General features: G+C 41.3%; 1 protein-coding gene across 3 annotated transcripts in view; it reads right to left on the bottom strand.

Moving 5' to 3' along the window:
• Positions 1 to 26,715, bottom strand: part of MERTK (MER proto-oncogene, tyrosine kinase) — a 115,424-nt gene that overhangs the window by 16,957 nt on the left and 71,752 nt on the right. For 2 of the 3 annotated variants that reach the window (XM_057558616.1, XM_007197380.3), the window contains 5 exons: positions 14,038 to 14,191; positions 10,292 to 10,445; positions 7,156 to 7,241; positions 5,330 to 5,425; positions 4,526 to 4,606 (listed from right to left, as the gene is read on the bottom strand). In XM_057558616.1, coding sequence (XP_057414599.1) covers positions 4,526 to 4,606; positions 5,330 to 5,425; positions 7,156 to 7,241; positions 10,292 to 10,445; positions 14,038 to 14,191 — 571 coding nt within the window. The remainder of the gene's footprint in view (positions 1 to 4,525; positions 4,607 to 5,329; positions 5,426 to 7,155; positions 7,242 to 10,291; positions 10,446 to 14,037; positions 14,192 to 26,715) is intronic. The other variant, XM_057558617.1, reaches the window with a different exon arrangement.

Genomic DNA, 26,715 nt, shown 5'->3' with positions numbered 1-26,715 from the left:
GCAAAATGATAGCAACAGTGAACAGATGAGTGGTTGTCAGAGACTGGTGGGGGGAGGGATGAATAGATGGCATATGGGGATTTTAGGAAGGTGAAACTTCTGTATGACCCTGGAATGGTGGACACAGGGCATTATGCATTTGTCAAAACCCACAGAACATACAACACAAGGTGAACCCTAATGTAACCTATGAGTTTCAGTTAATAATGTATCACTACGGGTTCATCAATTATAAAAAGTGTACCACACCCATGCAAGATGTTAATAGGGGAGACTGTGTGAGGGGAGGGGGCATATGGGAACCCTCTACTTTCTGCCCAATGTTTTTTTTTTTTTCAGCTGAGCTGCAAGGCATACGGGATCTTAGTTCCTTGGCCAGGGGTCAAACCCATGGCCCCTGCAGTGGAAGCCCCAAGTCTTAATTACTGGACTGCCAGGGAAGTCCCTGCCCAATTTTTCTATAAACCTAAAACTGCTCTAAAAAATGAAAGCATATTAGTTTAAAAAAACTAAAATCAAATCCAACTGATCTGTTGCAATGATTTTTGCCTTCAAAAAAGAAAGAACACATGCTTCTCTCTCTCACCACGTTTCTTGCAAGTCTGGTTGCCCAATCACGCCTTGTGAACTAGATGCAGTTTCATACCAAGTTTTTGGAATTAAGGCAATTTAAGAGAAACATTTAAAATTCTATATTATGGTAAGTGAAATAAGCCAGTCACACGAGGACAAATCCCGTATGATTCCACTTTTATGAGGTATTTAGAGAAGTCAAATTCACAGAGACAGAAAGTAGAATGGTGGCTGCCGGAAGCAGGAGTGGGCACGGGGGATGGAGGGTTGCTGTTTAATGGGTACGGAGTTATGGTTTTGCAAGGCAAACAAGTTCTGGAGATGGACGGTGGTGATGGTTGCACAACAGTGTGAATGTACTGAATGTCCCTGAACTGTACACTTATAAATGGTAAGGATGGTATATTTTATGTTATGTGTATTTCACCACAGTTAAAGTCAAACACAAAGCCAAGCATGCCTTAGGGAATCTGTTTTAACAGGGCGTAAATGTTGATTGAAATTACATGTAAGAGCATGTAGTACAGGGTCTGTACCTCCTATGGGCTTAAGATACATTAATCTTCCTATCAAAGCAAATTTAAGAAAAAAAATTCTATAGACCTGCAAAATGTCTGCCAACTTTGCCCCAAACAACCAGGTGAAGTGGGCAAACCCCTTCCCCAGGGTCTAACCCCTCCAGGCAAATGTAGATGACCCTGGGATTCAGAGGCCAGAGACTGGGCTTTTAATCTTTGATAATTAGCATGGATGCAATTCACATACTAGTTATTCTAATTAAGTGAAAGGATAGCAGAGCCAAGGCCAGAGAGGAAACAGGTTCCAGGCCCAGCTCCTTTCACGAGGGCCCCTAAACTTTCTACTTGGTGAATTGGGATAACTGATGGAAGGAGCCTTCCCAGGGACACACTGAGAGGTTAACAGAAAAACGAGAGAGGCAGGAAGGATGCTGACTGTGGCTTGATACCCAGACTCGGCTCCACACCGGGTTCAGCTCCAGTAAGTACTCTAACTTCGGGTTTTCTCAGTCTATGGAGGAGATTACCCACACCTACTTCCTAGTTGTACTGACTTCCTGCTCCTGCTGTACTGATGAAATGTGGGAATAACTGCAGTGCCCTTTGGCACACAGTAAGAATTACATAAGTATTGGCCATTATTATGTATACAAAAAGCTTGAAAAAGCAAAAAGCACCAGCCCGTCTGACTTATTGGTTATTATGGTTACTTTTATATTTAAATTAAAACTTCAGCCTCCAATTCTGGTTAAAAAGTCTCAGTACATGCTTATAATCTAACTGATGCCTTAATGCCCAATAAACAGTGGATTTAAATTTTAGGAAGAAACCAGTTTTACTTTACCCCTTGATCAAAAATAAAATTGTATATATACAAGTGGTAAATGAGGAAGCAATATTAAGAGCATTAACAAACACAGCACCGAATAATTTTCCTCTGTATGAATTGTGAAGACAACTGCAGGTGAATGGTGTACGATCATGGTCAATTTCATGGGTGCCCAGCTGGACACCTGAAGAACCAAACTTAGACAATCATGTGTCTCCAGGCCCTGGAGATGCTTCCTGGAGAAGGGCATGGGGGGACCCGTTATCATGTTCCGCCATTGCAGTCTGGTCAATCTATGGTGAGGAAAACTCCAGCCCGACCCTCCTCCTTTCTAGCTATTTGATTTGGACAAGTCACCACCTTTCTGAGCCTTAGTTTCCTTGTCGAGATGGACATGGGCACAGACTCTGAAGGGCTCTAACTGGCATCTGCCACTATTTTTGTCAACACTGTAATTCGTTCTCCTCCATGCTGCAACCAAAGTGAACTTTCTAGAATGTAATAATATGCTCTTGTCCTCATTTGCTTAAGACTCTTAATAGCACTTTACTACTTGTGGGATGAAAACAGATTCTGTGTGATGACTTATCAGGCCCTTCCTGACCCAGATGTAAGCACTCTTCCCAGCTCCCTTGGAGACTGCAGTTTATGATCATAGCTCTTGATATGCCTTTAACCAAAGAATATTTCTCCTCTCTCTGGGAATCTTACCTTCCAGGCAGTCCACAGCTTCCTGCAGACCACACAACCACCCTCAAGTGAGGAAGTGAACCCACCAAGCTAAGCCAGACCAATCCCTGGGGTCAGATGCTGCTACCAGCTCAGCCCTGCCTTGGAAATTCATGCTTTACTTTGGAATCATTATCTCTACTAAATGATAAGAGAGGGGGAGGGAGAGAGTAAAAATAACAAATGTTATTGCCTTGAGTGTGCTGGGGCTCAGGGTGGGCCACCCCAAAATATGTCACAATGGCATATTGATTATTTTGAATTACAGTTACTTAGGAAACGGCCAGTGCAAGAGGGACACTCTGACACTCCTTTCTGTCTTCCTGAAAGCAGGAAATAACTCTCTCATGTGAAAGATGAAGGACACCCTTATCGCCAGAGACAGGGAATTCTGGCTGAAGAAGCTTGTATAAACAAACCTTGTTAGCTTTCTTTCTTTCTTTTTTAACATCTTTATTGGAGTATAACTGCTTTACAATGATGTGTTAGTTTCTGCTTTATAACAAAGTGAATTAGCTATACATATACATATATCCCCATATCTCCTCCCTCTTGCAGTCTCCCTCCCACCCTCCCTATCCCACCCCTCTAGGTGGTCACAAAGCACCTAGCTGATCTCCCTGTGCTATGCAGCTGCTTCCCACTAGCTATCTATTTTACATTTGGTAGTATTTATAAGTCCATGCCACTCTCTCACTTCGTCCCAGCTTACCCTTCCCCCTCCCGTGTCCTCAAGTCCATTCTCTACATCTGCGTCTTTATTCCTGTCCTGCCCCTAGGTTCTTCAGAACCATTTTTTTTTTTTAGATTCCATATATATGTGTTAGCATATGGTATTTGTTTTTCTCTTTCTGACCTACTTCACTCTGTATGACAGACTCTAGGTCCATGCACCTCACTACAGATAACTCAGTTTCTTTTCTTTTTATGGCTGAGTAATATTCCATTGTATACATGTGCCACATCTTCTTTATCCATTCACCTGTCGATGGACACTTAGGTTGCTTCCATGTCCTGGCTATTGTAAACAGAGCTGCAATGAACACGTGGTACATGACTCTTTTTGAATTATGGTCTTCTCAGGGTATATGACCAGTAGTGGGATTGCTGGGTTGTATGGTAGTTCTATTTTCAGTTTTTTAAGGAACCTCCATACTGTTCTCCATAGTGGCTGTATCAATTTACATTCCCACCAACAGTGCGAGAGGGTTCCCTTTTCTCCACACCCTCTCCCTTGTTAGTTCTTTAAATTGACTACCCCAAGCCCAAACTTTGAGCTTTGCTTTGATTCTTCACTTATTGAGCACCTAAAACCCAGTACGCGGGATCTTAGTTTCTTTGTCTTGTCAATTCCTCACAAATTTACTGTTTCTTTGTCTAAAACGTATAAAAGCTGCCTCTTTGGCCACTTCGTAGGTCCCATTTCTTTGACATTTCCTGCACATGAATGAAAGCTTATTTTTTTTTTCTGTTAATCTGTCTTGTGTCAATTTTATTAGGCCAGCCACAAGAACTTAAAAGGAGTGGAGGGGGAAATTTCCCCCTCCCTGACAAGTGTAAAGAATATATAATATTCTGAATCACTTTGCTGTACATCTGAAACACTGTAAACCAACTATACTTCAATAATAAATAAATACATAAATAAATAAAACCAAACATTAAAAAAAAAAAGAATATATGATGCAGGTATGAAGAGCTCATTACAGTAACTCTCCATCTGTGACCTTAACAGTGCTCTGGATGGCCTTCTGACCCATTGGTGACCGAGACCATGACATAGGAACTCCATCATTCATCACTGGCCTGATGAAGCACCGGATACTGAAGCAGCTGCCCACGCCTAGAAGAATGGGTTTCATCAGGGTTAACTCACACTTCATGGTTTTCACGGCCACCTTCTGAGAGGTCCCATCCTGCTGATTAAGATTTCCTTCCATGACAGACCCAAACTCTCCTGCGAAGTAAAACAACATCTATATTGACCTTGTGCAAAATCTCTCTTGCCCACAGAAATGCAATAGCACCGTAGCTGCTGTTTTCACGTGGCTCTGCTGTGACCCCAACGCAGCAGCCGGGCAGAGCTGGCCAGGTCACCCACACTGGTAAACCCAGGGCACAGGCCATGCCCTAGCCTCCTGCTTGTCACAAGCTCGGTTGGCTCAGACTTAGCTCAGCTCATCACTTTATTAAGCATCCTAACTGATTCAAGAAACTTACAAGACAACATGGAAATTGTTACTGACATGCATCAAGTACAAACTCTTAATACCATTATCATTTATCCTAAGACCATTTTGACAAATATGTAGTTTCACCTCTGTTCCTATTTAATTAGGAAGGTGACAAGAATAGTACACTTAAGAACTAGAGGAATAAATTGAAAGTATATAGGAAGCCGACCAATGAATTGCATGCATTTTAATGAAGAAAGGAAACTAATATTTTTCAAGAGCCTACTGTGTTTGTTAGGCTCTGCAGAGGCCCTTTTCATAGGCCAAATCTGAGTTTCAAAAATCACTCTTTACTTTTTCATTTTAAAAGCTATAAGATATAGAACTATTTGTATTATAACTTAAAGTCACAAAAATGGTATTTTATTTAATAAATATATATTTTTTAAAATGACTGTGAACTGCTTACCTTCTTACTCATATTTTAAAAGAATTAAACTGCTTACCTTCACCCAGAATTTTTCCAAGAATTAGAAGGTTCCTGTCAATCACGACATCCTCTAGTTTATTTTGCAGTTCCTCACTGACTCCCAAGCTATGTACTATAAAAGGAGTCACAGAACATACATGACCTGTCAGTATGCTTCCTTTCATATGAATATAATTAAAATTGTATATAAAGTATAAAGTCCTATAAAAAAGTTAAACATTTTTCTCATTTTATATCCACAGCTCTCCCCCCAAAATGCCAGTAGTAAAATATCACACTTAATCCTACTTAATGATTAAACTGAGTAAAATGAATCTTTCAGGGGAAAATTAATCCTGAAGGATTATAAAAATCAGAACCATATTTCTCTTCCCATTGCGTGGTAGCAGCAGCTGGCAATCAGATTCATGCAGGGGAGCTTTGCCCTTGACTCAAAGGAGTGAGGAAGGTAAGTCAATATTTTTTTTTAAATTTTAAAATATTTATTTATAAATTTATTTGGCTGCGCCGGGTCTTAGTTGCAGTACGCGGGATCTTAGTTGCCGCGTGAGGGATCTTCGTTGCGTCACGCGGGATCTAGTTCCCTGACCGGGGATCAAACCGGGGCCCCCTGCATTGGGAGCTCAGAGTCTTAACCACTGGACCACCAGGGAAGTCCCAAGTCAATATTCTTTCTAGTGGAGCATTTACTAGTATACCCCTAACTGTGGGATACAAAAAAGTCATCAGGACACCTCGCCTGCCCTCCCATGCCAGGGAAGGTGACACAGAATCCACAGGAAACATGTAGAGAACAAGGTAGAGTTTGTTTTACATATGGTATATAGAACCTCATTAGAATGACATAGAAAGTGCTAAATTGAATACTTGGTGGGGGACTGAAGATTAAGATTTTCTATGAGGTGTAGATATGCAGCACAGACAATCAGTGTTATCAATAAAAGGTGTTAACCAGGAGAGGGAGACCAATTCAATAGCCATTTGGCAAATGGTTCAGTTTGTGCCATAGTTAGGGAATGACTTTGAAAGAAAAAAAAATGTGGTAATTAGAAAGGACACATTAGCTCTTAGTGGAAAAATTTTCCCCAAATAGTGCTTCAATCAAGGAAAGAAATTGGTCTAAATGACAGATTTTTTTAAAATGCAAGAATAGACATCTAACAGGCAAAACTTCTAGATTAGAGAAGTAATAACATCCTACATCAAATGAGTTTTTGTTTCATAGTAACCTGCCTTCCATCATCCTTATATTTATTTGTTGTTGTTTGTTTTGTTTTTTGGCAAACATCCAGAAGCTTGAATTTGATAATATTCGCACACTTCCAACACTGTTTCTGAAATTATTCAAGAACACAGCTATCTGTCTATTCCCATTCTTTGAAACTAACAAGAGTTCCCACTCTGATTCAGCAAAGCTCAAACCATAACTGTCACAAAGTATGCTAGCAAATTGTTCCCTGACTTGGTTGCCAGGAAAAAACAGGAAATGAGCTCAAGATTTTGACAGTTGCTTTGCTGTTTCCTTTAAATCCCTCTGCCCACATCTTCTCCTCTCACCCTGAGAGTTCCTTCTTCCCTCCATGTTTCATGGCATCAGGAGTCCTTAAACCAGGTCACTTCACCGTGGGTCCAGCTCCAGACTTCCAGGAAACCGGCCAGTAGGGAAGCCCAGGGCCATGTCTGACTCTCTACTTGTTGGTTTCCAGACACATTTTGCACATTAAAGATAGACATTCTTTGACTCCTTTGGCTTTTGTTAGAAATCTATCAATTAATTTGTGGTTTTCTTTGCTCTCAACTATTTTAACTTTTGCCAAAAAAGAGAAATGAGAGTCAACTTACAGGTGAGTTCAAGGGCTCGCCGACAGAAGGACTTCTTTGCTATGTAACTGACAACCAATTCTGAATCCTCCTCTGTGAAGGCGCTCCTGGGTGAATGAGGACAGACATCTCACACAAGAAGCAGAAGGCCACCCAGGCTGGGGCTGGTTCCACAAGACGCTACTAAGCTGCTGCCTGTTAAAAGGGCTCTTCTAGTACAAAAACCTTTCTCACTGGGAGAAATAGGCTTCTTTCCTTAGATCCATTTTAGGCTTACCTGGCAATATCAAACAACCCTGTCTAGGAACCATCAAGAGCTGAGAACAACTGATAAGCTCCCAATGGCCAAAGCTGTGACAATCTGAGCAACACGATAAAATCATATCGGATTATAACCCAAAGTATACAATGAATATCCACGAGTCCAGGCTGATAATATATATACACACACACACACACACATGCATGTGTGTGTGTGTATATATATATATATGTGTATAAATAAATAAATAAATTGGGGGAAAGAGAGAAGTCTCCTGTGCAGAAGAATTCCAAATATTTTATATAGATACTCTGTCTTTAAGAGATGGGGGTAGCGTTAACTCCTTACCCTGTTAAGTGTGAGCTGCATATACTGACTTGCTTCTTATTAGTCCAGTATAAAAAGGGAGAAAAAATAACTATGGTAGAGAAACAAGGCAGACACCACCCCAGCCACGTGATCAGGATCAACATCAACAGTGATAAATCGTGTTGACAGCGTGTATCCTTGATGTAATGGGATGAAGATGGCGCGCTACCTCTGTAGTCTTCCACTCAATAACCTGTAACCCCAGTCTAATCATGAGCAGAACATCACACAAATCCCAAGAGAGGGCATCCTACAAAATACCTGACCAGTACTCCCGAAAACTATCAAGTTCAACAAAAACAAGGAAAGGCTGGGAAACAAGGAAAGGCTGCCATGGCCAAGAGGAGCCAAAGGAGACATGACAACAAAATGTAATGGGGTGTCCTGGATAGGACTCTGGGAAAGAAAAGGGATATTAGGCAAAAACAAAGGAAATCTGAATAAAGTATGGACTTCATTAATGATAATGTATTGATATTGTTTGACTGATTGTAGCAAATATACTGTCCTAACATAAAATGTTAATAACAGGGGACCCTGGATGTGATGTATATGGAAAGTCTCTGTACTACCTTCTCAATTTTTTCTGTAAATTTAAAACTTTTCTAAAAAATAAAACCTATTTTAAAAAATCCATTTAGTCACTGTGTTAGACTAATTGGTGGAAAGTACTATGAATTCATGAGTCTAAATTATAGACTTAACCTCACATTATCTTGCATATATAGATTATTTTAAAAGAGAGAACACATTTAAAAAATAATATATTTGTATGCAAAATAAAGAATTTGGAAGGATTTATGCCAAAATAGCAACTGAGACCAGGTATAAACCCTGGAGTTACAGGTGGGTTTTACTTTCTACTTTCAACTATTCTATATAATTTGATTTTTAAAAAAACTATAAGAATGTTACTTTTATAAGTAGAAAATAAAGGTATTTTCATTAAAAAATGAACAAGTGAAAGGTGCTTGTACAAAATGAACAAATGGACAGGGTGTTGCAGGGAAGACCCAAGGAAACTGACTTCAGTACAAAATAATGTATAAAATAACCTGTGATAAACTTTTCACTTGTTTTCAGCTTCTGCTCATCTTAATGGTCCTTGGAGATAATTTTATTTCTACATATTTGAAACAGTACTGGAATCTTATTAATATATCTGCTGTACTTTGCAGCCCCACTTTTTGCTAAGTTTTAAAACATTCAACCTTAAACTTCTCCAAATTATTACAGCTAGGGTTGAATCAGATAATATCTAAGATCTATTTTGGTGGTAAGCGTTTGGGTTCTGTGGAACCATGAGTTAGTGGAGGACTGGTTGATAAGAATGTTTTCACATGGAGTATTTTCTTCTGCACTTCTTAACTGCTAGACTATAAGCTACAGCCCCATGGGGGCAGCCCCATGTTTGTCTTGTTCATCTCTCTCCATCCAACCCCTAAAACAGGTTCTGTTTTTTGAACATTCCTTCCTTTCTCCACAGTTTTGAAATGCAATTTTCATTGTATATTCTATTCCCACACACGTATGGGCGGCCTGTGATGTCCATACACTGAGTTCTCACCAATACCTCACTGTTCTAATCATTTAACATGTTTTTATACCTAGTAGGATTAGCCCTCTCCACCCAAACTTTTGTGCTTTTCAAAACTGTCTTGGCTGTCTCTGCTTATTTACTCTTCAAGGTAAATTTTCTTTCTTTCTTTCTTTTTTTTTTTTAAAGATTTTTTTTGAGGTGGACCTTTTAAAAAGTCTTTATTGAATTTGTTACAACATTGCTTCTGTTTTATGTTTTGGCTTTTTGGCCACGAGGCATATGGGATCCTAGCTCCCTGACCAGGGATCTAACCTGCACCCCCTGCATTAAACCCACACCCCCTGCATTGGAAGGCAAAGTCTCAACCACCAGACTGCCAGGGAAGTCCCTCAGGTAAATTTTCAAATCAGCTTTTATCAACAATCCTGCAGCAATTTAGATGGTGATTATATTGAATTTATGGTTAACTTGGGGAAAAATGATCTCTTGACAAAACTGAGCCTTCCCATCTATGAACATGGTACACATCTTTCCATTTATTTGAGTTGTCTTCTGCAGTGTCAGTAAAGTTTAATAAGTTTTTCCACAAAGTTCTTGTACATACATTGGGTTTCTTCTTAGGAACATTATATTTCTCATGCTATTGTGGATGGGATGTCATTCTAGCACTTTGACTTTAATGTATTTTAAAACCAGAATCAAACTATTTTCACAACATTTAATGTCCTAAAAAATATTAAGTTTCCTCTTAAAGGAAAACAAGAAAGGAGGAAAGCAAGAAGAGACTTTAGAAGAAGTAAAAAGCTTTCACTATTGTGCCTGCCTTTGTGGCACTGGCCTAAGTAAGGAAGCTGCCTCCCCCGGGGTGTGCATAATACAGGGACCCAGCTGGGTACCGGAGCTGGGCCAGCAGAAGATGCATTAACGCTTGGCATAGCAACTTCATCGATACCACTGAGCAAAACATTTTAAACTGAGAAACTTACCCAAACTTTGTCTCCTGGAATCTTTTCCTGATGGCCAGAGATATATATAAAGTCAACCCAATCAAAACAAATCCACAAAAGCAGCCAAGGACGATGAGCACAGGATCTTTGTTGCCAGGTGCTGGGGTTGACGAGGGGGCAAAATCTACCCAACCTGGTAAAATACCAATAGAATCAATTCAAAACATCTCTTTGGGATTTGGGATAGTTGATTTACAATATTGGGGAACTCTCTTCATGTCAGTTATAAATGTATAAGCAATTGAAAAAATAGTAAAACTAATATTTAACTGGTACGCTCTAATTTAAAACACTAGAAGTATTGAGAATCAAAATGCTTTATTTCTTTGTAAAAAAAAGTATCAAGAGTAGTTTGAACACTCCTTGCCAGCTTCTAGCCATATAGCTTAGGATATAGACAGAATGTATTTTCCATGCCCTGACAAATGTCATACTCCTTTCCAAGTTTGGATCAGCTTCCAATGTTTTATCCTTTGCGCTTTCAGTGTTGTAAAACACCTCTGTGAGTTCCTTTAATGTTGTGATGAAAAGGCAGAGATTTTGAGTTGCTGCTGAGGCATTTTCTTTTAAAAAAATATTTATTTATCTATTTACTTATTTGGCTGTGTCAGGTCTTAGTTGTGGCACGTGGGATCTTTTGTTGTGGCGCACGGGCTCTTTGTTGTGGTGTGCAGGCTTCTCTCTAGTTGTGGCGTGCACGGTTCAGAGTTCGCGGCCTCAGTAGTTGCAGTGCGTGGGCTCTCTAGCTGTGGCGCGCAGGCTCACTTTCCCCTCGGCATGTGGGATCTTAGTTCCCCAACCAGGGATCGAACCTGCGTCCCCTGTATTGGAAGGCGGATTCTTAACCACTGGACCACCAGGGAAGTCCCTGCTGAGGCACTGTACAGTATGACAACCCTGCTTACAACCCAGTATGACAATTCAGAGTCTGGGCATTTCGATAAGGATCTGAGCTTAGGAGTCCTGCTGCAAGTTCTCGCTTTGCTTTTCCGGGGGCACCTTTAAAAATAACCATTTAGAGTTGAGCTCCTGAAAAGTTAAGTACAGGCATTTTCTACCCTCTCTCTTCCGCCTGCTCCAACGTGGGATGAAGGACCACCCTTGCCCTGGCTCTCCCACCTCCTCCCCCCACACCCGCGTCTGGGATCTGTAATAGATCTTGTGACTCTGCTTCCTTTGTGTGGGTGTATTGAAACTGCACAATCAAAATGACCCCAGGGTTTTCACTTCCCCAAAGTGGCAGCTCAGATGCCGAGGGAACTATCTGCCCACCCCACGTGGGTGGTGTGTGCTGCTCATTCAGTGGGCCGTAATCTGCATATTCCCAATTCAGTACACCAGCTTCGGGGCCCCTGACACACATGTGAAGACTGTGGCCGGTGTAACTTCCTCTGGGACATCTTTCTCCTTTTCAGCACGACCAGTTCACTCACGTGGGTAAGTCCACCTTCACCGAGTTCCCTGGCTGCACATCTCATGGACCAAATGGCAGCAGCAACAACATGCCCACAGTCAACTAGTTCTTTCGGAATTCCACACACATTCAATTCAAATTCCACTTCCAACACTATCACTTTTTCTTTCTTCTCTACATTTCATCGTTGTTCACCAGCTCCGTCTTTCAATTATCTGCTTTTGTGAAATGTCATGTGGGTTCGCCCCTGCGAGACAAGGAAGTAACACAGCTCTATGCCTGTTAGATGCATGTGAACTGAATAAGGAAAGCACGGTGATCAACCACAGACAGACTTTGAAAGAAGTGACCCAACTGGTTACAACCAAGATGCCCCTGTTATTTATGGAGAGATTTGTGCACTGAAGAGCTGGCGGTGAAGTTTATACAATTACTCACAGTTCGTATATGCTAGCACCTTAAATTTGAACCATATTGTTGGGGAACAGGTGTGATGTAACTAAACTGTGGTTACTGAAATGTACGCAGACGGGAACCATGCAAAGCCAGGACTGCCAGAACAGCAAAGCTTTTTACAGTTTTGGACAGTTTATTATGAATGAAGATGAAAGCTCTGTCATCTTAAACTCTGACTTTTTTTTAAAAAATTGAAGAATAGGACTTCCCTGGCAGTTCAGTGGTTAAGACTCTGTGCTTCCACTGCAGAGGCCGTGGGTTCGATCCCTGGTCAGGGAACTAAGATCCTAGATCCCACATGCCACAAGGTGCGGGGAAAAAAAAAAAAAAAAAAGAAGTATAGTTGATTTACAATGCTGTGTTAGTTTCTGGTGTACAGCAAAGTGATTCAGCTGTATGTATGTGTGTGTATGTGTGTGTGTGTGTGTATATATATATATAATATATATATTCTTTTTCATATTCTTTTCCATTATGGTTTGTTACAATATATTGAATATAGTTCCCTGTGCTACACAGTAGGACCTAATTGTTTATCTATTTTATATGTACTAGTTTTTATTTGCTAATCCCAAACTCCTAATTTATCCCTCCCCCACCCCCTTTCCCCTTTGGTAACCATAAGTTTGTTTTCTACGTCTGTGTTAAACTCTGATTTTTAACCTGTGCCTCTAGAATCAGAATCTCATTGTCCCTGAACTTCTGCCAGGTAGGCACGCCTTGTGTCCCCAACACCAGTTACTAATGTTCCCTTGGGACTGGGCTTATGGGCTGTAGGAGCTGTAATATGGATCCAATTTGGCACTAAAAAGGAGAACATATTTGAGGGTCACTGGGACAGACATACGGGGACTCAACCGTCTGTTCCCAAGTCCTGTCTGCTACGGCTACAAAGGCTATATATTTGGCAAGAACTTGTAAATGCACAAATCATACCCATATAGATGTCTGCGTAGAGTTTATGGTAGCAGTTCATTACCAAACAACCTAGGGCAGGTCAGAGTCAGAACAAAGGCGGCTGCCCTGGTCTACAGAAGCAAACACAGCTTTTGGGCCACTTGGGGCACCACGGCGTCACCTTGCTTAAGGCCACTCCAACGACAAGCAGAAGCCAGCACGCAGGGATGGGCATTTAGCTGAGCGAGCCCAGCGCTGTGTAAAGATGGCTTCTATAGGAAACGCTTCTTGTTCTGTACCAATCAATCACAAAGCATGTTACCTAAGGTTTGAATGACTACTAACAGAGCAAGCTGCACCGCTTAAAGCAAACACTAGCAAATAAACAAACACTGCCAATTATAGAGAGCTGAGGATTAGCCACACTGCCTATCCAAAATTCAGTCATGTAGTTTGGATACATTTAAACTAAATTCAATACTATATATAAAATAGCTAACTAATAAGGACCTATTGTATAGCACAGGGAACTCTACTCAATACTCTGTAATGACCTATGTGGGAAAAGAATCTAAAAAAGACTGGATATATGTACATGTATAACTGACTGACCTTGCTGTACACCTGTAGCTAACACAACATTGTAAATCAATTATACTCTAATAAAAGTTAAAAACAAAAACAAAACACCTAAATTCATTAAGTCCAGTCAAATTCTGGGTTCTGAAAGGATGAATCTTCCTAGGAAGTTATTACCCTGGATAGTAATAGTAGTGGGAAGACTCAAGGGTATCGACAGCTCTGTGATCGACTATCAACTATCCTCATCACTGCGAAATTTCCTTTTGGTCTTTATGCTTCATTCTTAAACAAGCCGTCCATGCCACAGGCTACTCTCCGGCCACCTGTGTGTTGCCCGGACTGATGTTCCGTCAGTCAATCGGGCACCAGCTCTCACCGTGTGCAGGGACAAATATTTTCACTGGGTCACTGAAGGGCCCGACTCCCCCTTTGGTGATGGCTGCAATCCTCACGGTGCACGAGGCGTTGTGGACTTGAACAGAAAGCTGAGCAAGACTGTCGTTCTGGCCGACGTCTTCTGAGAGCTCTTTCTGGGGACAGAGAGGAAAGGAAAGGAAAGGAAATACTGAGGCACCAGGGGCCTCGTCGCCCGAGGGAAGTTCTTCCGAGGGAAGCTGCCCCACCCACATCCCAGGGGCAGCGGCTGTGTTTCCACAGCGTCCCTTCCGCACTCAGGCCACAGCCAAGGGAGCCAATAGGCGGGCAGTGATGCAGGACAGGCTGGCAGCATCCTCAGGTCCTGGGGATCTGGGCCTACTAGGGTCGTGCGAACATGGTACTTAGAGGGGTCAGTGAAGAAACCTCTGGAAGAAAGGGAACATGTGGCAGACGCACCCGAAGGCAAGAGCAAGACTGTCTCCTCGACACTCCCGCCCTCAGAACCCCCAGAGAACACTGCCCAGGAGCTGCACTGAACCTTGACATTGACCACCTGCCAGCTTCCTTGAACCAGCACAAGTGGGCTCGTGTTCCTTGCAATTCTAAGAGTTGTGACTACAGTCTACATTTAGAAGGGCACTGACACTCTTTCTTCCAGCGACAAACACACAACGTGCTCCATTTTCAAAAATCTGGCTTTACTTATTTTGTTTTAAAGACATTGCTGCGCAACTTGACCCATTAAAACATGGGGAATGGGGGAGATTTTTGAAAAAATAACCAGGGGAAAAAATACTTTCCCCTTTGTTTCCAAACCTTGACTATCATGGTGTTCTCTGGTGCGGGAAACTAATTTTGCGTTTGGGATTGGCTTTTCAAATAGGAACCATAGGGCTGGTGAAGGTTGAAATGTAGCACTAGGAACATGTCTTTAATTCTAAATTATGGAGGTTTGTTTTCACAGAGAGATATCACACATGGAGCACAGACAGCATGGATCAGCAATGGATAGCAGGGGCCTGGTCTGGGTGGTAACTTCCTTCCCTGGTCACTCATGCTGGTCACTTCTCCCAATGGTGCTGGGTGGAACCAGCTCGGCCCTTATGGAGAGGGCAGTCCCATCACTCATGACCGATGGGGACACCTGGGTCAGCTACCTGGAGACTGTTTATAATCTAAACAGGCAGTGACCATCAGGACCTAGAAACGTCCCCAGACAAGGGATGAAAGGGAAAACTATGGTCTTAATTTTTTTTTTTTTTTTGGTTTTTTAACCCCATTGGACTCAGTGCCTAAAAGATTTGCCATAGATTTTTTGTTAATTAGGTAGACAAATTGGTCTTTTTTTTTGATATATCAAAAGGCGTTTTCTGTATGGCTAACCCAGTATTGATTATGTGTTAGTTGGTCATTCTCTATATAATCTGGGGAGGACAGAAAATCATCAAGTAGAGTAACTTCATTGTCAAAGCCCTCACAGTCACGGAACCTTGACTGGCAGCTGAGAAATGGTGCATATACCCCACAGTTTAAAACCTAACAGCTTAAAAAAACAAACAAACAAACAAAAAAAAACCTAACAGCTTGGGCTTCCCTGGTGGCGCAGTGGTTGAGAGTCTGCCTGCCAATGCAGGGGACGCGGGTTTGAGCCCTGGTCTGGGAAGATCCCACATGCCGCGGAGCAACTGGGCCCGTGCGCCACAACTACTGAGCCTGAGCGTCTGAAGCCTGTGCTCTGCAACGGGAGAGGCCGCAATAGTGAGAGGCCCGTGCACCATGATGAAGAGTGGCCCCTGCTTGGCACAACTAGAGAAAGCCCTCGCACAGAAACGAAGACCCAACACAGCCAAAAATAAATAAATAAATAAAAACAAAAAAAAAACCTAACAGTTCTTCAAAGTACAAAAGACTTCATGCCTGACAAGGAACATGGGCCCTGCTCCTGGTGTCACACATTTTGTCTGCAAAGATTCAAACGTAATACCTTGTTTATGAGAAAAACTATCTTAAAATAAGGGGACACACACAGTTTTGGAAGAATTCAATCCCAAGAAGAAGAGAAATCCCAACAAAACCAAAATTATCCTTTTGGAAATGAACATAAAAGCAGTTGATAACACCTATCCCCATAGGGCCTATAACTCCCTATGAAACCCCAGAGGAGTTACTTTTTAATTTCCACCTCCTACTCTTTGAGTTAATAAATGTAAGGAGTTAATCTGTGTGAAGTACTTGAAACAGTGCCTGACCCAGAGCAAAGGTTACCCAAGAGTCACAATGGCCACCATCACAGTTGGCATTATCCTGAATCTTTTTTTTAATCTTTTTAAAATTTAATTAACTAATTAATTTTACAAAATTATTTACTTATTTTTGGCTGCATTGGGTCTTCGTTGCTGTGCGTGGGCTTTCTCTAGTTGCAGTGAGCGGGGGCTACTCCTTGTTACAGTGCACGGGCTTCTCATTGCGGTGGCTTCTCTTGTTACGGAGCATGGGCTCTAGGCACACTGGCTTCAGTAGTTGTGGCACACGGGCTCAGTAGTTGTGGCTCGCGGGCTCTAGAGCGCAGGCTCAGTAGTTGTGGCGCATGGGCTTAGCTGCTTCGTGGCACATGGGAACTTCCCAGACCAGGGATCAAACCCGTGTCTCCTGGTTAAGGTGGATTCTTAACCACTGCGCCACCAGGGAAGTCCTATCCTGAATCTTGAAGCATGGAAATGATGCCAGCCACCGCTCACTGGGAACCCATTTTGGAAATACATAAAAAATCATCCCACTTTAGGGGTGGAATTGTAATCAATGTTGAAGTAGTGATTAGAAAGATAAATGATAAACACTTAGTGGAGGTGTCCAATTTTCTCCAAAAATGTCTTTAAATAGTAACCTCAAATATAATTTAAACATGATTCCCAATGTTAAAAATTGATGTAATTTATTCATACCGCTTTGATGCCAAATACGTAAAGAAAGGTGTGACCACATCCATATCCCCAAGTATTTTAGTCTTGATTTTGAAAGTTGGCAGAGATCCATCTAATTTCAGACAGCTGCAGGAGCCCCCGGCTCACCCCCCATGTGTTATGTCTCTTGCTGTCAGGGTGCAGACTGCCGAAGGAGGGGTCATCTCATGGGCACAATGTGGTCTGGCCACAGGACACAGGTCATGGGTCAGCTGCACATTTCTCATTTAGTGAGCTTTCAGTTTCACCAACACAGGCCCATATCTCTAAGAACTTAAAACCTAAAGGCATTGTCAGGTAATGAAATCAGTTTGACTACAACTTTACTTACACAGAAAACATATGGACCTTGCCTGTTGGGGAAAGTAATAGCACATTTTCGGAAACACAGTTTCTTTTTTCTCATTGTGTGGCTTCAGTGTTGGTCAGGGCAACTGGATATTTGTTTTCACTTATCAAAAAGACCTTAATATCTCCAACTCTGTAAGAATTCACAACCCCATAATTTTTAACTGTAATTAAGAATATAGGTAATTCCCTGGCGGTCCAGTGGTTGGGACTCCGCGCTTTCACTGCCGAGGGCCTGGGTTCAATCCCTGGTTGGGGAACTAAGATCCTGCAAGCCATGCAGCACAGCCAAAAAAGAAAAAAGAATATGGCCCATTTCAAAATTACTCAGGGGGAGACCGGTTCAAGATGGCGGAGTAGAAGGAGGTGCGCTCACTCCCTCTTGCGAGAGCACCGGAATCACAACTAACTGCTGAACAATCATCGACAGGAAGACACTGGAACTCACCAAAAAAGATACCCCACATCCAAAGACAAAGGAGAAGCCATAATGAGATGGTAGGAGGGGTGCAATCACAATAAAATCAAATCCCATAACCGCTGGGTGGGTGACTCACAAACTGTAGAACACTTACACCACAGAAGTCCACCCACTGGAGTGAAGGTTCTGAGCCCCACGTCAGGCTTCCCAACCTGGGGGTCTGGCAACAGAGGGGGAATTCCCAGAGAATCAGACTTTGAAGGCTAGTGGAATTTGACTGCAGGACTTAGACAGGACTAGGGGAAACAGAGACTCCACTCTTGGAGGGCACACAGAAGTGTGCATCAGGACTGAGGGGGAAGGAGCAGTGACCCCATAGGAGACTGAACCAGACCTACCTGCTAGTGTTGGAGGGTCTCCTGCAGAGGCCGGAGGTGGCGGTGGCTCACCACGGGGACAAGGACACTGGCAGCATAAGTTCTGGGAAGTACTCCTTGGCATGAGCCCTCCCGGAGTCTGTCATTAGCCCCACCAAAGAGCCTGTAGCTTCCAGTGCTGGGTCACCTCAGGCCAAACAACCAACAGGGAGGGAACTCAGCCCCACCCATCAGAAGACAAGCGGATTAAAGTTTTACTGAGCTCTGCCCACCAGAGGAACACCCAGCTATATCCACCACCAGTCCCTCCCATCAGGAAGCTTGCACAAGCCTCTTCGATAGCCTCACCCACCAGAGGGCGGACAGCAAAAGCAAGAAGAACTATAATCCTGCAGCCTGTAGAATGAAAACCACATTCACAGAAAGATAGACAAAATGAAAAGGCGGAGGACTATGTACCGGATGAAGGAACAAGATAAAACCCCAGAAAAACAACTAAATGAAGTCAACCTTCCAGAAAAAGAATTCAAAATAATGATAGTGAAGATGATCCGGGACCTCGGAAAAAGGATGGAGGCAAAAATCGAGAAGATGCAAGAAATGTTTAACAAAGACCTAGAAGAATTAAAGAACAAACACCTAGAAGAATTAAAGAACAAACAGAGATGAACAATACAATAACTGAAATGAAAAATACACTAGAAGGAATCAATAGCAGAATAACTGAGGCAGAAGAACGGATAAGTGACCTGGAAGACAGAATGGTGGAATTCACTGCCGTGGAACAGAATAAAGAAAAAAGAATGAAAAGAAATGAAGACAGCCTAAGAGACCTCTGGGACAACATTAAACACACCAACATTCACATTATAGGGGTACCAGAAGGAGAAGAGACAGAGAAAATATTTGAAGAGATTATAGTCGAAAACTTCCTTAACATGGGAAAGGAAATAGCCACCCAAGTCCAGGAAGCACAGAGAGTCCCAGGCAGGATAAACCCAAACAGAAACACAGCAAGACACACAGTAATCAAACTGACAAAAATTAAAGACAAAGAAAAAATATTAAAAGCAGCAAGGGAAAAAGGACAAATAACATACAAGGAAACTCCCATAATGTTAACAGCTGATTTCTCAGCAGAAACTCTACAAGCCAGAAGGGAGTGGTACGATATATTTAAAGTGATGAAAGGGAAGAACCTACAACCAAGATTACTTTACCAGGCAAGCATATCATTCAGATTTGACAGAGAAATCAAAAGCTTTACAGACAAGCAAAAGCTAAGAGAATTCAGCACCACCAAACCAGCTCTACAACAAATGCTAAAGGAACTTCTCTAAGTGGGAAACACAAGAGTAGAAAAGGACCTACAAAAGCAAACCCAAAAAAATTAAGAAAATAGTAATAGGAACATTCATATCAATAATTACCTTAAACGTGAATGGATTAAATACTCCAACCAAAACATACAGGCTCGCTGAATGGATACAAAAACAAGACCCATATGTATGCTGTCTACACGAGACCCACTTCAGACCTAGGGACACATACAGACTGAAAGTGAGGGGATGGAAAAAGATATTCCATGCAAATGGAAATCAAAATATAGCTGGAGTAGCAATACTCATATCAAATAAAATAGACTTTAAAATAAAGAATGTTACAAGAGACAAGGAAGGGGTTTCCCTGGTGGTGCAGTGGTTAAGGATCCGCCTGCCAATGCAGGGGATACGGGTTCGAGCCCTGGTCCGGGAAGATCCCACATGCCACGGAGCAACTAAGCCCATGCGCCACAACTACTGAGCCTGCGCTCTAGAGTCCGTGAGCCACAACTACTGAGCCTGTGCACCACAACTACTGAAGCCTGTACACCTAGAGCCTTTGCTCTGCAACAAGAGAAGCCACTGCAATGAGAAGCCCGTGCACCGCAACGAAGAGTAGACCCCACTTGCCACAACTAGAGAAAGCCCACATGCAGCAATGAAGACCCAATGCAGCCAAAAATAAAATAAATAAATTAAAAAAAAAAAGACAAGGAAGGACACTACATAAAGATCAAGGGATCAATCCAAGAAGATATAACAATTATAAATATATATGTACCCAACATAGGAGCACCTCAATACATAAGGCAAATGCTAACAGCTATAAAAGAGGAAATCAACAGTAACACAATAATAGTGGGGGACTTTAACACCTCACTTACACCAATGGACATATCATCCAGACAGAAAATTAATAAGGAAACACAAGCTTTAAATGACACAATAGACCAGATAGATTTAACTGATATTTATAGGACATTCTGAAAACAGCAGACTACACTTTCTTCTCAAGTGCACATGGAATATTCTTCAGGGTAGATCACATCCTGGGGCACAAATCAAGCCTCGGTAAATTTAAGAAAATTGAAATCACATCAAGCATCTTTTCTGACCACAACGCTATGAGATTAGAAATCAATTACAGGGAAAATAAATGTAAAAAACAAACACATGGAGGCTAAACAATACGTTACTAACTAACCAAGAGATCACTGAAGAAATCAAAGAGGAAATAAAAAATTACCTAGAGAGAGATGACAACGAAAACACGATGATCCAAAACCTATGGGATGCAGCAAAAGCAGTTCTAACAGGGAAGTTTATAGCAATAGAATCCTACATCAAGAAACAAGAAAAATCTCAAATAAACAATCTAACCTTACACCTAAAGGAACTAGAGAAAGAAGAACAAACAAAACCCAAAGTTAGCAGAAGGAAAGAAATCATAAAGATCAGAGGAGAAATAAATGAAATAGAAACAAAGAAAACAATAGCAAAGATCAATAAAACTAAAAGCTGGTTCTTTGAGAAGATAAACAAAATTGATAAACCTTTCGCCAGACTCATCAAGAAAAAGAGGGAGAGGACTCAAATCAATAAAATGAGAAATGAAAAAGGAGAAGTTACAACAGACACCGCAGAAATACAAAGCATCATAAGAGACTACTACAAGCAACACTCTGACAATAAAATGGACAAACTGGAAGAAATGGACAAATTCTTAGAAAGGTATAACTTTCCAAGACTGAACCAGGAAGAAATAGAACATATGAACAGACCAATCACAAGTAATGAAATTGAAACTGTGATTTAAAATCTCCCAACAAACAAAAGTCCAGGACCAGATGGCTTCACAGGTGAATTCTATCAAACATTTAGAGAAGAGCTAACACCTATCCTTCTCAAACTCTTCCAAAAAGTTGCAGAGGAAGGAACACTCCCAAACTCATTCTACGAGGCCACCATCACCCTGATACCAAAACCAGACAAAGATACCACACAAAAAAGAAAATTACAGACCAATATCACTGATGAATATAGATGCAAAAATCCTCAACAAAATACTAGCAAACAGAATCCAACAACGCATTAAAAGGATCATACACCACGATCAAGTGGGATTTATCCCAGGGATTCAAGGATTCTTCAATATACACAAAGCAATCAATGTGATACACCATATTAACAAATTAAAGAATAAAAACCATATGATCATCTCAATAGATGCAGAAAAAGCTTTTGACAAAATTCAACACCCATTTATCATAAAAACTCTCCAGAAAGTGGGCATCGAGGGAACCTACCTCAACATAATAAAGGCCATATACAACAAACTCACAGCAAAAATTCTCAATGGTGAAAAACTGAAAGCATTTCCTCTAAGATCAGGAACAAGACAAGGATGTCCACTCTCACCACTATTATTCAACATAGTTTTGGAAGTCCTAGCCATGGCAATCAGAGAAGAAAAAGAAATAAAAGAATACAAATTGGAAAAGAAGAAGTAAAACTGTCACTGTTTGCAGATGACATGATACTATACATAGATAATCCTAAAGATGCCACCAGAAAACTACTAGAGCTAATCAATGAATTTCATAAAGTTGCAGGATACAAAATTAATGCACAGAAATCTCTTGTATTCCTCTACACTAACAACAAAAGATCAGAAAGAGAAATTAAGGAAACAATCTCCTTCACCATTGCAACAAAAAGAATAAAATACCTAAGAATAAACCTACCTAAGGAGGTAAAAGACCTGTACTCAGGAAACTATAAGACACTGATGAAAGAAATCAGAGATGACACAAACAGATGGAGAGATATACCATGTTCTTGGATTGGAAGAATCAATATTGTGAAAATGACTATACTACCCAAAGCAATCTACAGATTCAATGCAATCCCTATCAAATTACCAATGGCATTTTTTACAGAACTAGAACAAAAAATCTTAAAATTTGTATGGAGACACAAAAGACCCCGAATAGCCAAAGCAGTCTTGAGGGAAAAAAAAGGAGCTGGAGGAATCAGACTCCCTGACTTCAGACTATACTACAAAGCTACAGTAATCAAGACAATATGGTACTGGCACAAAAACAGAAACATAGATCAATGGAACAAGATAGAAAGCCCAGAGGTAAATCCACGCACCTGTGGTCAACTAATGCAAGACAAAGGAGGCAAGGATATACAATGGAGAAAAGACATTCTCTTCAATAAGTGGTGCTGGGAAAACTCGATAGCTACATGTAAAAGAATGAAATTAGAACACTCCCTAACACCATACACAAAAATAAACTCAAAGTAGATTAAAGACCTAAATGTAAGACCGGACACTACAAAACTCTTAGAGGAAAACATAGGAAGATCACTCTTTGACGTAAATCACAGCAAGATCTTTTTTGACCCACCTCCCAGAGTAATGGAAATAAAAACAAAAATAAACAAATGGGACCTAATGAAACTTAAAATCTTTTGCACAGCAAAGGAAACTATAAACAAGACGAAAAGATAACCCTCAGAATGGGAGAAGATATTTGCAAACGAATCAAGGGACAAAGGATTAATCTCCAAAATATAACAGCTCATGCAGCTCAAAATTAAAAAAACAAACAACCCAATCTAAAAATGGGCAGAAGAGCTAAATAGACATTTCTCCAAAGAAGACATACAGAACATACAGATGGCCAAGAGGCACATGAAAAGCTGCTCAACATCACTAATTACTAGAGAAATGCAAATCAAAACTACAATGAGGTATCACCTCACACTGGTTAGAATGGGCATCTTCAGAAAATCTACAAACAATAAATGCTGGAGAGGGTGTGGAGAAAAGGGAACCCTCTTGCACTGTTGGTGGGAATGGAAATTGATACAGCCACTATGGAGAACAGTATGGAGGTTCCTTAAAAAACTAAAAATAGAATTACCATATGACCCAGCAATTCCCCTACTGGGCATATACCCAGAGAAAACCATAATTCAAAAAGACACACACACCCCAATGTTCACTGCAGCACTATTTACAATAGCCAGGTCATGGAAGCAACCTAAATGCCCACTGACAGATGAATGGATAAAGAAGATGTGGTACATATATACAATGGAATATTACTCAGCCATAAAAAGGAACGAAATTGGGTCATTTGTAGAGATGTGGTTGGACCTAGAGAGTGTCATACAGAGTGAAGTAAGTCAGAAAGAGAAAAACAAATATCATATATTAACACATATATGTGGAATCGAGAAAACGGTACAGATGAACCGGACTGCAAGGTAGAAATAGAGGCACAGATGTAGAGAACAAATGTATGGACACCAAGGGGGGAAAGCGGGGGTGGTGCTGGTGGTGCAATGAATTGGGAGATTGGGATTGACATTTACACTAATATGTATAAAATAGATAACTAATAAGAATCTGCTGTATTAAAAAAATAAAATAAAATTCAAAAATAAATAAATAAATAAAACTACTTAGGCTAAGAAAAAAAAGAATATGGCCCATTTTATTGCCTCAAATAACAGTAACCTTCAGTAGGGAAAGAACTACCCCATGTGACAACAAACTTGTTCAAAGGGCTTCAAATGCTCAATCATCAGTGTAAAACCCTCACATCTTACTCTTGAAACCTGTCCTGTTTTCACTTCTTTCTGCTAAGAGGCCACGCTGTGGAATTTGAACAAGACACTGTACTGTGGAGAAAGCCAAGGGCATCTGGAGAAGAGTAGTGGGGCTCTGAAAAGCACTGGCTTTGGAGTCAGTCAGACCTGCGTTCTTATTTCAATGCTGCAATTCTAAGCTGTGTGACCCTGGGTAAGTTACTCAATGTCTCTGAGTTTCAGTTTCCTCAAATGAAAATTGAGAAAATAGTATCTTTCTCACAGCATTTTTGTAAGGGTTAAATGAGGCCTTTTATGTAAAACACTTGGCACAGGGTCTGTAAGTAATTAACACTGTAAGTAACTGATGATGGTTATTATTATTCCTACATTCCTATAGCACCTATACATTCCTACATTCCTATAAGGTGCTGTACTTTGATCTTCTTTCCCTATAACTGTAAAGCTCTAGGATAGAACTGAGCGAGTAGTATCTTTCAAGTCTTGGTGCACTAGAGAAAATAATCAAGGCTGTCTAGTTCCCAAACCAAGAATTTTATTTGACCCATTCATGGAGTTGCTCTCCATAGTAGCTTTCTCTTCCAGGCAAAAGGTACCATCCTTGATGGATCCTTGGGTTTCAGAAATGTTTCAGACCCCTGTCTGGCCTGTCTCACAAGAACCTCACCTGTTCTTTTTACCTTAAAATGACACTAGCTCGCACGCTCTGCCCTCCTGTGACAGTGAGTGAGAGGGAGAAACGAGGAAAGGGACGAGGCAGTGGGCACAACTACCCTCCAGGCATTCAGCTTGCTAGGAGGCAGGGGTCTGGGCCCAAGGAAGGAAGCCTTGAGTGCACTGTGGTTTCCCTGTGTCTTTAAAGAAGCTGGTTCTACATGTCATGTCTCTTGACCCATCAGAATTGGCTATGAAACTTCCTTCTGATCAAAGATCTCCACCCTTTCCAAACACAGTTAAACCAGCATTAGAGCCCCAATCCCAAAACAATGAGCTCTACAAGAATGACCCGTATAAAAATGAGTCTCTGTCTAAGGTTCGGGCAAATCTCGGTCAAAGGTAAACAGATTTATTTATTGCAGAACACTGGAGAACCTTGAACTTGCCAGTATACACTGTGGGTCTTCCAGAAGGGGGTATAATATGCAGTATTTTATAAACTTATCTGCTCACTGAGTTCTCACAGGTCTACTGACACTTTATGGGAATGGGACAAGAAATACCAGTCCACACTCATTAAAAGACTGTCCCATTCAGAGAGAGAAATTCTCCTGCTGGTTCAGATGTCAGCCAGGTCCATACATCAAGTTCATAGTGCCATAAATGCCTACAGAGCACGTTTAAGGTCCTGTGTTCAGATGGTACAAAGATGAGCAAGGCACAGCTCCAACTTCAAGGAGAACAGATTTTACTTGATCCTGACCTTTGTATTTTAAGCTTTGATTTGGAAGGCAAGGGATAGCAAGAAAAAGAGAGCGAAAACACATTGATGACTTCATCAAGATACAGTAAATGTCCATACAGTAAATACCAGGAGTTTCTTAGTCTGAGAGTGACCCACAGTTGTAGGATACTGAAGTTACAAATTTTGAAAACTAAATTTCCAGCAAACTGTAATAACCCACCCAAAGACGACTTCAAGAAAGTTCCGAAATTCCATACAAAAAAACCCTCCCTTATTAGAGTAATAAATAAGAATATCTTCCAAAAATATCCAATTTCATCACCTTACATAAAGAAGATGTAGTTTTAGTAACAGTTTTCTTTCTTTTTTAAAAAATATTTATTTTATTTTTATTTATTTGGCCGCACTGGGTCTTAGTTGCTGTGTGCGGGCTCTAGTTCCCTGACCAGGGATCAAACCCAGGCCCCCTGCATTGGGAGCGTGGAGTCTTAACTGCTGGACCACCAGGGAAGTCCCCAGTAACAGTTTTAAAATGAAAATGAAAAGACGACTTCGAGAGGAAGTTGTGTCTAACTCTTGCCCTTCGGAAAAGAAGGGAGTTTAGGGAACCGAAGTGATGGGTACAGAGGTCATTTCAAGCTTCACTTTGGAAGGGGGTTTTAGGCTCCTCCCGGGCTGAGCTTCTCTTCAGTGTTCTTATTTGTCTCCAGCTGCGGCTGGTGAGCTGGGAGCTTAGCTGCCTCAGAGAATGTTACCCAAAGTAAAGTGAGCCACTAAGTCTTCTGTTGTCACAAGACTGTCGTGATGCGCAAAGTAGAGCATGAGTACAACGCAAATGACCTTCCTGCTGGGGTGATCTAGCATCTCCAAGGAGGTAATGACTGGAAAGGTCACAGCCCTAACTGTGGCGGTATTGTTCTCACTACAGAGGGGAGCATTCTGAACAAAGGGCAGAGAGAATGCAAGGCTGGGTGTTAATGGCACTTGTGTGTTAGGGTCCTTGGCCACGTCATGTCATTTGTAAGGCTTTCATCACTCCTGCCCTTCAGCACGCCTCAGCTTCAGGGGTCCCCCCCTAAAGAAGTATCTTTCACCCATGCCAGGGGAGAAGGAGAAAGGATGACCTGCAGCTCTTTAAAGAAACTGGTTTGTTTCTACATCACTCAAGTGTCTGCTGAGAATCGCCATCTTCCGCCAACCAAAGTTCCTACTGAATCAGA

Source organism: Balaenoptera acutorostrata, chromosome 12 (genome assembly GCF_949987535.1).
Source record: "Balaenoptera acutorostrata chromosome 12, mBalAcu1.1, whole genome shotgun sequence".
In the NCBI taxonomy this organism is placed as follows: Eukaryota; Metazoa; Chordata; class Mammalia; order Artiodactyla; family Balaenopteridae; genus Balaenoptera; species Balaenoptera acutorostrata.
This window is presented reverse-complemented; position numbering and strand designations above follow the sequence as displayed.